The sequence below is a fragment of the Vipera ursinii genome (assembly GCF_947247035.1).
Source record: "Vipera ursinii genome assembly, chromosome: 3".
In the NCBI taxonomy this organism is placed as follows: domain Eukaryota; kingdom Metazoa; phylum Chordata; class Lepidosauria; order Squamata; family Viperidae; genus Vipera; species Vipera ursinii.
The window spans coordinates 212,574,027-212,586,649 of NC_139516.1; the positions used below are offsets into that span (position 1 = coordinate 212,574,027).

The following is a 12,623-nucleotide window of genomic DNA, read 5'->3' on the forward strand; positions in this document are numbered from 1 at the left end:
AAACGCCCTGCGCTCTGAACTCCTCCCAGCACCTTCCGCTGAACAAAAGCTCTCCGCCTGGGACATCCTGTTCTCCGAGCGCTTCGCAGAGCACGAACGGGAAGAGCTTCTGAGCAGATACAGGAGGGGCAGCCTCCCCCTTAAGGAGCTCACAAAGCTTCTCATCGACCGCCTTCCCAGGACCACAAGCAGCAAACGTCATCTTTCCACGGACTTCCACACACCCAGCTCTAGTGGCGAGGCCGAAGAGACCAAAGAAGAGGGGGAAGATGATGCTGCCGACCTGGGAGACAAAGAGGAGGCTCTGAAGTCCCGGATGGTGGAGGTCACCGCTGCGGCGTTTCACGGGCGTAAAGTGTCGGTGTGGGAGGTGCTTCATTCCAAGTACATCCCTGAGGAGAAAAGGAAGGAGCTTCTACAACTGTACCAATCGGGCATCCTCACCATTGACCAGATGGAGACTGTGGTCTCCGCCATTGTCAATAAGACAGAGGAAATGAAAAAGACAGAACCGTCCCACGCTCCTTTGTCTTCTGGCTCCTGGGAGGATCCCTTGCGTAACCAGAACGTGACCCTGCAAGTTGGCGAGCTCCAAGGACAGAGAGTCTCCCTCTGGGAACTCCTCTCCTCCCAAAGCATTCCAGAAAGCCAAAGAGAGGAGCTGCTGATGAAATATCGATTGGGATCCTTGACCATTCAGGAAATGATCACCATCCTGACCTCGCTTCACGCCAAGGACAGGGATTCTTCCCCAGGAGAGGAAGCCACTCTTTCCTCCCAGCACAACGAACTGGAACGCACCTTGCGACAGGTGACGATAGACGTGCCTGTGGGTGAGTTTCAAGGCTCCAGGCGATCCACGTGGGAGCTCCTCTTCTCCAAGTACGTGACTGGGGCCAAGCGCCAGGAGCTGCTGCAGAAGTACCAAGAGAGGACTGTGTCCCCAGGCGAGCTGGTCCAAATACTCATCACCCTGATTGAAGAGATGGAAGAGAAGGGCAACCAGCTGAAATTCTCGGGGCTCAGGAAGCAGGTGTCAGCCTCAGAACTGTTCGACTCCCGCATCATCAACCAAGACACGCTCTCTGAGCTCGCACAAGGCAGCAAAACGGTGGAAGAGGTCACAGAAATGGATTCGGTGAAGAGGTATCTGGAAGGCAACAGCTGCATCGCTGGCGTGATGGTGCCATCCAGGAAAGACCCTTCCAAGTCAGAGAAAATGACCATCTACCAGGCCATGTGGAAAGGCATTCTGAGGCCAGGCACAGCCCTGGTGTTGCTGGAGGCACAGGCCGCCACGGGCTTCGTCACCGACCCCCTGGGGAACAAAAAACTCTCCGTCGATGACGCTGTCTCCGTTGAACTGGTGGGAGCCGAGCTGCGGGAGAAGCTTCTCTCTGCAGAGAGGGCTGTGACCGGCTATAAGGACCCCTATACGGGGAACAAGCTCTCCCTCTTCCAGGCCATGAAGAAAGGTCTCATAGTCAAAGAGCACGGGATCCGCCTGCTCGAAGCCCAGATTGCCACGGGTGGCATCATCGATCCTGTGCACAGTCACCGCCTCCCCGTGGAAGTAGCGTACAAGCGGGGCTACTTTGATGAAGAAATGAACCAGATCCTCTCTGATCCCACAGACGACACCAAGGGCTTCTTTGACCCAAACACACACGAAAACCTCACTTACCTGCAGCTTCTGCAGCGGTGCCTGCCCGATCCGGAGACTGGTTTGCTGCTGCTCCACATCATGGACAAGGGCTGCTTCTCCTCTTTCCTCAACGAGAACACCAGGAAGGCTTTGCAGGAGGCCAAGACCAAGATCGGCATGGGGCTGTTCCAGGACCAAGAGGTTTCTGCGTGGGACCTCCTCTTCTCCAGATACATCCTTCCGTCCAAGAGGCAGGACTTGCTGCGGCAGTACAAAGCAGGCACCGTGACACTTGAGCGCCTCACCCAAGTCCTCATCGCCATCGTCACCGAGGCAGAGGAAAAGAGCGCCAGGCCCATCGGTCACAAAGACGCTCCCAACCAACCAACCACAACAGCAGATGCTGCCACGGATCAACCAAGCCTTGGAGAGCCCTGGATGAAGACCCTTGAGTCCACAACCGTGGATATCCCTGCAGGCGACTGCCAAGGGCAGAGGGTCACTCTGTGGGACCTGCTTTTCTCAAACAACATCTCTGAGGAAAAGAGGGCAGAGTTACTGGACTTGTACAAAAGTGGGCTGCTGTCCACGGAGCGGCTCACCACCATCCTCCACACACTGGTTGTCAAAAAGGAAGCCACCAGCAGGAAGCTCGATGTGAAGGTGAGGAGTCCAGCTCAAGAGACGGCGCCAGATCACCAGGCTCTGAGGGCTTCCTCCTTAGACCCGGCAAACTGGGAAAGCGCCCTGCGCTCTGAACTCCTCCCAGCACCTTCCGCTGAACAAAAGCTCTCCGCCTGGGACATCCTGTTCTCCGAGCGCTTCGCAGAGCACGAACGGGAAGAGCTTCTGAGCAGATACAGGAGGGGCAGCCTCCCCCTTAAGGAGCTCACAAAGCTTCTCATCGACCGCCTTCCCAGGACCACAAGCAGCAAACGTCATCTTTCCACGGACTTCCACACACCCAGCTCTAGTGGCGAGGCCGAAGAGACCAAAGAAGAGGGGGAAGATGATGCTGCCGACCTGGGAGACAAAGAGGAGGCTCTGAAGTCCCGGATGGTGGAGGTCACCGCTGCGGCGTTTCACGGGCGTAAAGTGTCGGTGTGGGAGGTGCTCCATTCCAAGTACATCCCTGAGGAGAAAAGGAAGGAGCTTCTACAACTGTACCAATCGGGCATCCTCACCATTGACCAGATGGAGACTGTGGTCTCCGCCATTGTCAATAAGACAGAGGAAATGAAAAAGACAGAACCGTCCCACGCTCCTTTGTCTTCTGGCTCCTGGGAGGATCCCTTGCGTAACCAGAACGTGACCCTGCAAGTTGGCGAGCTCCAAGGACAGAGAGTCTCCCTCTGGGAACTCCTCTTCTCCCAAAGCATTCCAGAAAGCCAAAGAGAGGAGCTGCTGATGAAATATCGATTGGGATCCTTGACCATTCAGGAAATGATCACCATCCTGACCTCGCTTCACGCCAAGGACAGGGATTCTTCCCCAGGAGAGGAAGCCACTCTTTCCTCCCAGCACAACGAACTGGAACGCACCTTGCGACAGGTGACGATAGACGTGCCTGTGGGTGAGTTTCAAGGCTCCAGGCGATCCGCGTGGGAGCTCCTCTTCTCCAAGTACGTGACTGGGGCCAAGCGCCAGGAGCTGCTGCAGAAGTACCAAGAGAGGACTGTGTCCCCAGGCGAGCTGGTCCAAATACTCATCACCCTGATTGAAGAGATGGAAGAGAAGGGCAACCAGCTGAAATTCTCGGGGCTCAGGAAGCAGGTGTCAGCCTCAGAACTGTTCGACTCCCGCATCATCAACCAAGACACGCTCTCTGAGCTCGCACAAGGCAGCAAAACGGTGGAAGAGGTCACAGAAATGGATTCGGTGAAGAGGTATCTGGAAGGCAACAGCTGCATCGCTGGCGTGATGGTGCCATCCAGGAAAGACCCTTCCAAGTCAGAGAAAATGACCATCTACCAGGCCATGTGGAAAGGCATTCTGAGGCCAGGCACAGCCCTGGTGTTGCTGGAGGCACAGGCCGCCACGGGCTTCGTCACCGACCCCCTGGGGAACAAAAAACTCTCCGTCGATGACGCTGTCTCCGTTGAACTGGTGGGAGCCGAGCTGCGGGAGAAGCTTCTCTCTGCAGAGAGGGCTGTGACCGGCTATAAGGACCCCTATACGGGGAACAAGCTCTCCCTCTTCCAGGCCATGAAGAAAGGTCTCATAGTCAAAGAGCACGGGATCCGCCTGCTCGAAGCCCAGATTGCCACGGGTGGCATCATCGATCCTGTGCACAGTCACCGCCTCCCCGTGGAAGTAGCGTACAAGCGGGGCTACTTTGATGAAGAAATGAACCAGATCCTCTCTGATCCCACAGACGACACCAAGGGCTTCTTTGACCCAAACACACACGAAAACCTCACTTACCTGCAGCTTCTGCAGCGGTGCCTGCCCGATCCGGAGACTGGTTTGCTGCTGCTCCACATCATGGACAAGGGCTGCTTCTCCTCTTTCCTCAACGAGAACACCAGGAAGGCTTTGCAGGAGGCCAAGACCAAGATCGGCATGGGGCTGTTCCAGGACCAAGAGGTTTCTGCGTGGGACCTCCTCTTCTCCAGATACATCCTTCCGTCCAAGAGGCAGGACTTGCTGCGGCAGTACAAAGCAGGCACCGTGACACTTGAGCGCCTCACCCAAGTCCTCATCGCCATCGTCACCGAGGCAGAGGAAAAGAGCGCCAGGCCCATCGGTCACAAAGACGCTCCCAACCAACCAACCACAACAGCAGATGCTGCCACGGATCAACCAAGCCTTGGAGAGCCCTGGATGAAGACCCTTGAGTCCACAACCGTGGATATCCCTGCAGGCGACTGCCAAGGGCAGAGGGTCACTCTGTGGGACCTGCTTTTCTCAAACAACATCTCTGAGGAAAAGAGGGCAGAGTTACTGGACTTGTACAAAAGTGGGCTGCTGTCCACGGAGCGGCTCACCACCATCCTCCACACACTGGTTGTCAAAAAGGAAGCCACCAGCAGGAAGCTCGATGTGAAGGTGAGGAGTCCAGCTCAAGAGACGGCGCCAGATCACCAGGCTCTGAGGGCTTCCTCCTTAGACCCGGCAAACTGGGAAAACGCCCTGCGCTCTGAACTCCTCCCAGAACCTTCCGCTGAACAAAAGCTCTCCGCCTGGGACATCCTGTTCTCCGAGCGCTTCGCAGAGCACGAACGGGAAGAGCTTCTGAGCAGATACAGGAGGGGCAGCCTCCCCCTTAAGGAGCTCACAAAGCTTCTCATCGACCGCCTTCCCAGGACCACAAGCAGCAAACGTCATCTTTCCACGGACTTCCACACACCCAGCTCTAGTGGCGAGGCCGAAGAGACCAAAGAAGAGGGGGAAGATGATGCTGCCGACCTGGGAGACAAAGAGGAGGCTCTGAAGTCCCGGATGGTGGAGGTCACCGCTGCGGCGTTTCACGGGCGTAAAGTGTCGGTGTGGGAGGTGCTTCATTCCAAGTACATCCCTGAGGAGAAAAGGAAGGAGCTTCTACAACTGTACCAATCGGGCATCCTCACCATTGACCAGATGGAGACTGTGGTCTCCGCCATTGTCAATAAGACAGAGGAAATGAAAAAGACAGAACCGTCCCACGCTCCTTTGTCTTCTGGCTCCTGGGAGGATCCCTTGCGTAACCAGAACGTGACCCTGCAAGTTGGCGAGCTCCAAGGACAGAGAGTCTCCCTCTGGGAACTCCTCTCCTCCCAAAGCATTCCAGAAAGCCAAAGAGAGGAGCTGCTGATGAAATATCGATTGGGATCCTTGACCATTCAGGAAATGATCACCATCCTGACCTCGCTTCACGCCAAGGACAGGGATTCTTCCCCAGGAGAGGAAGCCACTCTTTCCTCCCAGCACAACGAACTGGAACGCACCTTGCGACAGGTGACGATAGACGTGCCTGTGGGTGAGTTTCAAGGCTCCAGGCGATCCACGTGGGAGCTCCTCTTCTCCAAGTACGTGACTGGGGCCAAGCGCCAGGAGCTGCTGCAGAAGTACCAAGAGAGGACTGTGTCCCCAGGCGAGCTGGTCCAAATACTCATCACCCTGATTGAAGAGATGGAAGAGAAGGGCAACCAGCTGAAATTCTCGGGGCTCAGGAAGCAGGTGTCAGCCTCAGAACTGTTCGACTCCCGCATCATCAACCAAGACACGCTCTCTGAGCTCGCACAAGGCAGCAAAACGGTGGAAGAGGTCACAGAAATGGATTCGGTGAAGAGGTATCTGGAAGGCAACAGCTGCATCGCTGGCGTGATGGTGCCATCCAGGAAAGACCCTTCCAAGTCAGAGAAAATGACCATCTACCAGGCCATGTGGAAAGGCATTCTGAGGCCAGGCACAGCCCTGGTGTTGCTGGAGGCACAGGCCGCCACGGGCTTCGTCACCGACCCCCTGGGGAACAAAAAACTCTCCGTCGATGACGCTGTCTCCGTTGAACTGGTGGGAGCCGAGCTGCGGGAGAAGCTTCTCTCTGCAGAGAGGGCTGTGACCGGCTATAAGGACCCCTATACGGGGAACAAGCTCTCCCTCTTCCAGGCCATGAAGAAAGGTCTCATAGTCAAAGAGCACGGGATCCGCCTGCTCGAAGCCCAGATTGCCACGGGTGGCATCATCGATCCTGTGCACAGTCACCGCCTCCCCGTGGAAGTAGCGTACAAGCGGGGCTACTTTGATGAAGAAATGAACCAGATCCTCTCTGATCCCACAGACGACACCAAGGGCTTCTTTGACCCAAACACACACGAAAACCTCACTTACCTGCAGCTTCTGCAGCGGTGCCTGCCCGATCCGGAGACTGGTTTGCTGCTGCTCCACATCATGGACAAGGGCTGCTTCTCCTCTTTCCTCAACGAGAACACCAGGAAGGCTTTGCAGGAGGCCAAGACCAAGATCGGCATGGGGCTGTTCCAGGACCAAGAGGTTTCTGCGTGGGACCTCCTCTTCTCCAGATACATCCTTCCGTCCAAGAGGCAGGACTTGCTGCGGCAGTACAAAGCAGGCACCGTGACACTTGAGCGCCTCACCCAAGTCCTCATCGCCATCGTCACCGAGGCAGAGGAAAAGAGCGCCAGGCCCATCGGTCACAAAGACGCTCCCAACCAACCAACCACAACAGCAGATGCTGCCACGGATCAACCAAGCCTTGGAGAGCCCTGGATGAAGACCCTTGAGTCCACAACCGTGGATATCCCTGCAGGCGACTGCCAAGGGCAGAGGGTCACTCTGTGGGACCTGCTTTTCTCAAACAACATCTCTGAGGAAAAGAGGGCAGAGTTACTGGACTTGTACAAAAGTGGGCTGCTGTCCACGGAGCGGCTCACCACCATCCTCCACACACTGGTTGTCAAAAAGGAAGCCACCAGCAGGAAGCTCGATGTGAAGGTGAGGAGTCCAGCTCAAGAGACGGCGCCAGATCACCAGGCTCTGAGGGCTTCCTCCTTAGACCCGGCAAACTGGGAAAGCGCCCTGCGCTCTGAACTCCTCCCAGAACCTTCCGCTGAACAAAAGCTCTCCGCCTGGGACATCCTGTTCTCCGAGCGCTTCGCAGAGCACGAACGGGAAGAGCTTCTGAGCAGATACAGGAGGGGCAGCCTCCCCCTTAAGGAGCTCACAAAGCTTCTCATCGACCGCCTTCCCAGGACCACAAGCAGCAAACGTCATCTTTCCACGGACTTCCACACACCCAGCTCTAGTGGCGAGGCCGAAGAGACCAAAGAAGAGGGGGAAGATGATGCTGCCGACCTGGGAGACAAAGAGGAGGCTCTGAAGTCCCGGATGGTGGAGGTCACCGCTGCGGCGTTTCACGGGCGTAAAGTGTCGGTGTGGGAGGTGCTTCATTCCAAGTACATCCCTGAGGAGAAAAGGAAGGAGCTTCTACAACTGTACCAATCGGGCATCCTCACCATTGACCAGATGGAGACTGTGGTCTCCGCCATTGTCAATAAGACAGAGGAAATGAAATCAGGAAATCAATATCCTTCACAGTATGACCTTTTTCAGTATACTTTGGAGTTGGAGAATATCAATGCCATTGTCCGTGATATCCAGGACCAGAAAACCTCTGTCTGGGATCCTTTCTTTTCCAGGTGTGTCTCTAACTTCAGTCAGGAAATAAGTCTTCTTGAATCTCAAGGATCGACAGGTACCGTCCCAGTAACCGCCCAGGGTTTGTCTGCTGCGATTACACAAATGGGCACCTCAAGTGATGGGGCTTCTGTCTTTTGTGAAACTACACAGCCATATATTTACTCTCCCAAAAGCTCTGAGGAGTCTTTGGCAAAAAGCCCATTTCACTCACAGAGTGATTTAAAGTCTCGATTGTTAAATTTCCCTGTTGCTGAGTTCCCTGGAAAAGAAACTTCATTGTGGGATGTACTGCATTCTCATTACGTTTCCGAGGAGAAACAGATGCAGCTGTTGCGGCTCCATCAATTGGGCAATCTCACCCTTGATCAGATGGAGTCTCTGGTGACCGATATCATTCACCGTAACAAGGAGGGGAGAGAGAAGCCAAGCGGAGGCTGTTCAGCAAGCGGCAGTCCTGACTCCATGGTGGCAGAAGACGGTGAGTCCCGGGCTCGGCAGCTGCAATTGAAGAAGACTTTGAGGACCACTCTGGTCCCCGTGACAGTGGGAGAATACAAGGGGCAACGTGTGTGTGTCCTGGATCTCCTCTTCTCTAAATACGTCCCTCAGGATAATAGGCAGGAACTCCTTGAACTGTACAGGGAGGGTGCTTTACCCATTGAGGACATGGTAAGCAGAATCACTGTCCTGCTGGAAGAGGCGGAAAGCCAGGGGGAGAAGCGAGAGACCAAGAAAAGGGATGTGCATCGAAAAGAGAGGCAAGACCAAGGGGGTGACCCATAAGCAATGGGGGCATCTCACTGGAGCCCCCTGATTCTCTTCTCCCCAATCAGCCCAGGCGCCTCTGGCCACCCCCACCAAGTGCAGCCTCTCCGTTTGCCACCCCACTGGCCTCCCCCTCCTCTGCTCCTGCATCTGGCTGGGGTGGGCAGTGGGATTTTTCCCCAGGCTTGCTTTCCAGCCCTCTCACTGCCTTTCCCCTCCCCCGTTATTTCCACTCTGACTTTGGTTTTCCAGAACTGAGATACCTTTGAAGGCACAGGAGAACAAAATCAGTTCCTGCAGGAGGGAAAATGATGGGTCCCTGCTCAGAACTGCTTATGGGGCTGGGGGGCCACTTGGACAGTCCCAGAGATGCGAAGGTTCAGACTGGGGAGGTGGGGGGGCTAACTTGGCAAGACTCCGATTCTGGTGCAACTTGCTAGCCACATGAAACTCAGCTAGTGGACTTGTCTGTTTCCATTGGCAATAAAAAGAAAGAAGCTGTGTTAAAGTTCCTTTGATTGCATTGGGATTTGGTCCAGATCTGGGCTGGTGCCTGAGAGTGGCTAAAGCGGGGCGAGCAGAGGCATGCAGGGTATTTTCTATCTGGTTGACACATTTCAGTAGTGGATTGTTGCCTCTGAGGCCAATGAAGTCCCCGTCTCCTAAAACATAAAGTTTAAACCCTACTTAAAAACTGAAGCCCCCACCCCACCCCCAGTGGTTAAAAGAAATGAGAGCTACACCCACAGCCCATTTAATAAGGACGGAACAGCTTGACCACGTCTTCCCATGCCAGCAGCAGCCCCTTCCTTGAATTGTTTAGTAAATTGTTCTGATATACATGCCAAGTTTGCTCTTGTGGGAGCCATAGGCATCTCCCCATCCTCCTCCTCCTTTGAAACCTCCAGCTTAAATGGTTTGCCAGCCACTGAGCAGCAATCCTCCTCAGAGGTCCTGTTCTGCATCTCTCTTCCACGCTTGTTCCCCCTCTGAGAGGCTGGCCTCCCTTTCCGACCGGATGTCCTTCCGGGAGGAATTTTCAGCCCTCGGCAGAGCTCCGACAATAATCCTGGGCCCAGAAGAGTGCGGAAACCAGGAGACGCTTTGGCCAAGCTGGAATTTCTGAATGTCATTCCCAGAGGCCAATTTGTTCAGAGACCATGTCAGCTGGAAGAGATAAATTGTTTTGGTCACGTTTTTTAGCCAAGCCATTTTATGTTTGTCTGTTTATATCCTGCCTTTATTATTTTTATAAATAACTCAAGCTGGTGAATATACCTAATCCTTCTTCCCCCTCCTATTTTCCCTGCAACAACAACCCTGTGAGGTGGATGGGCCTGAGAGGAAGGGTTTGGGCCAAAGTCACCCAGGCGACTTTCACGCTTAAGGCAGGATCAGAACTCACAAAGAACTTTGCAAAGAAGGGATGCATTTAATCCCTCTCAAAACAATTATCCAAACCAGAATTAAGGTATGAGGAGAGGGTTTTTCACGTGCTAATTAATCTGTATTCTGCAAGGTCCAGAGGGAATAAAGAACGACTGGGGAGTTTGTTGAGAAAGAAGAGAAGGAAGAAATGGAGGGAACGGTTGGATTTTGCTATTTGTTTTGCTTTTCCTATTTTTGATTTCCTTGGTTACAAACAGTTTGGCATTTGCCAATGTGCTGACACAGTCAAATGGAAGGCAGGTACAGAAGCCTGACTAGGCTGAGCATTAACAAAGGACCTGGATGAGCGGGGGGGGGGGGAGAGCAGGGGAGCACTTGGCTAACAACCCGCCCAGAATTCTCTGGGAACTCACCAAAGTTCACTTCTGTCAAAATGGATTGGGGGGAGTGGAGGGCATGTGGATTACATGAAGGCCCTTTGGGGCACTCTGGGCCTGAAGGGGGAAGCACTCCAAGGGGCCGTTTTCCCTTCCGTTCCATCTAGGACCAAAGGGATTCCGGAGGGGTGAGGTTTATAAGCCAGGTTCTCTTTCCGAATACCGGCGGCTCAAGTGATGCAGCTGAAATATTTTGCCACATAGATCTGTAAGATTGTTTGCACCGGCAGTAGCAATGCTATGGAAAAATACAACACAGAGGAGATACAAGATAAATATTTTGATAACATAGATAAACCTTGGTTTATGACAGCAAATGAAACATAGTCGTAAAGCCCAACGTCACAGGAATGCAACACTTAACAACAGCAGTTCCAGCAGCCCCGGTTGCCTACGTTAGGACCTTGTAAGTCATCAAGTGAGGACCTCACACGACCCTGACTTCCGACTTCCTGCTGGCTGCTCCACTGACTTTGCTTGTGGGAAGCCAGCTGAGAATGTCAGAAATCACAATCCTCTGGCTGCAAATTGCTGTCATGTTGTAACCCCGCGTCAAGTGCCAGGCGCCCAGGTGGCCATCGCATGACCAGCCACAGGGAAGGCTGGAGAGCTCCAAGGACCGGTTGCAACTACTACTCATTCAGAGGTCATAAGTTTGAACGGTCACTGAATAAGTGTTCATTAAATTAAACATTTTTCAGCAGGAACAAATAAACTGAAAGGGGTCACAATTCCATTTAAAGCTCACTTATATTTTTAAAATTGAACAAACAACGGGCAGGCCTGGGAGGTTATTCTCTGAATCAAGGTCAGAATCAATGAATTCATAAAACGGTTATTAAAATGTGGCATGCCAAATCTGATATCGGGAAGGGACATTGATAGAAGTATTTGTTATATAAACTCTTATTATGTTATCTCTGTTCAAATGGTCCCCCACATCATTCAAATGACACTGGTGCTGCTTGGGAAGAGACTCCATATGGGGGTCAAACGCTCCAGTAACTCAAATTAAGCCCACGGCCATTGATCCAAGCAGACCGTGCCTCATGGTTACTTCTCAAGGAGCCAGTTCCATAAACCTGTTCTCCAGGGCCCACAGCACTCTAGCTGCTGAACTCTACATTAATTTTCAACCAATGAGCTACTTTTATCTCACTCTTTTAAATCATTTTTTAAAGATAATTATATGAAGCAAGCGTCAGTAACAACACAAGACGAAACTAATTTGAAAAATACATCAAAGAAGCGCACATCTCAGTAGGAGGTAAATAATTACTTAGCAGAAGTGCCGTTGTCTGAATGCTTCACCCAGGGATCCCGGTTTTAAGCTGCACTTTTCAGGAAATCAGAAATAGCTGACGTTTCTGAAAATTTGAAAAATGGAAAATCACATGGTCCAGATGTGTTCTCTGGAGATTTTTATGAAGATTTTTAGACATCTTAATTTCGGGAGGTTTTATTTTTTTATTTTTTTATTGAAAAGTTTTACAATACATTTTTAAATACAAAAAACTCCCTCCTCCCCCTCCCCTCTCCCCAACCCTCCCCTCCCCTCCCCCCCTCCCCGACTTCCAGAGCTGAATACAGGGTATAGAAATACAAACATAAGCTAAAATATGCTAACAACAAAAATAAAACATTAAATTCTATCGCACTTTAACTCTCCATAGTCATAATATTAATGAAATAACAAATAACTAATTATACATCATAAAAATCCACTACTTATTCAAATGCTAAATGAAACTGTTTAGTCCCATATTTATTCTGAATATATTCAATCCATCTTCTCCATTCCACAATATATCTCTGTTGCGATTGGTTTTTCAAATATGCTGAAATCTTTGCCATTTCCACCAACTTTCAAAGTCCACTCTTCTATAGTCGGCAGTTCCTCCTTCTTCCAATATTGCGCTATTCGGGAGGTTTTATTAATATGTAGTGACTGTAGCAGGGAGAAGACCTGGCAACCTTGAGATTCTCAAGCCAGACAAGAATTCTCCAAAATCTGCTTCAAATGGGCCCATTTCATCACTTCATGTATTGTGGACCACAGCTTAATACCAAACAATTAGCTAACCATATCAAATTAAATCTCAATAAATGTATATTTCTAGATAAGTCCAGATTCATTCCAAAAAGAAACAAGTAGCTTGCTGAGAAAATAATCGAATATAGTATTATTTTTGTAATAAGCAACTTAGTGTTTTCTGCAAAAAAATGTCCATTATTCTCAGAAAAACAGA

General features: G+C 51.8%; 1 protein-coding gene across 1 annotated transcript in view; it reads left to right on the forward strand.

Moving 5' to 3' along the window:
• The window catches only part of EPPK1 (epiplakin 1), a gene marked incomplete at its 5' end in the record, with an annotated part of 28,775 nt that extends 19,748 nt beyond the window's left edge, over positions 1-9,027 (forward strand). Inside the window, one exon of the mRNA XM_083360360.1 lies at positions 242-9,027. Within this exon, the coding sequence (XP_083216486.1) occupies positions 242-8,566 (8,325 nt within the window). The 3' untranslated portion in view covers positions 8,567-9,027. The remainder of the gene's footprint in view (positions 1-241) is intronic.
• Between the last annotated feature and the right edge of the window lie 3,596 nt (positions 9,028-12,623).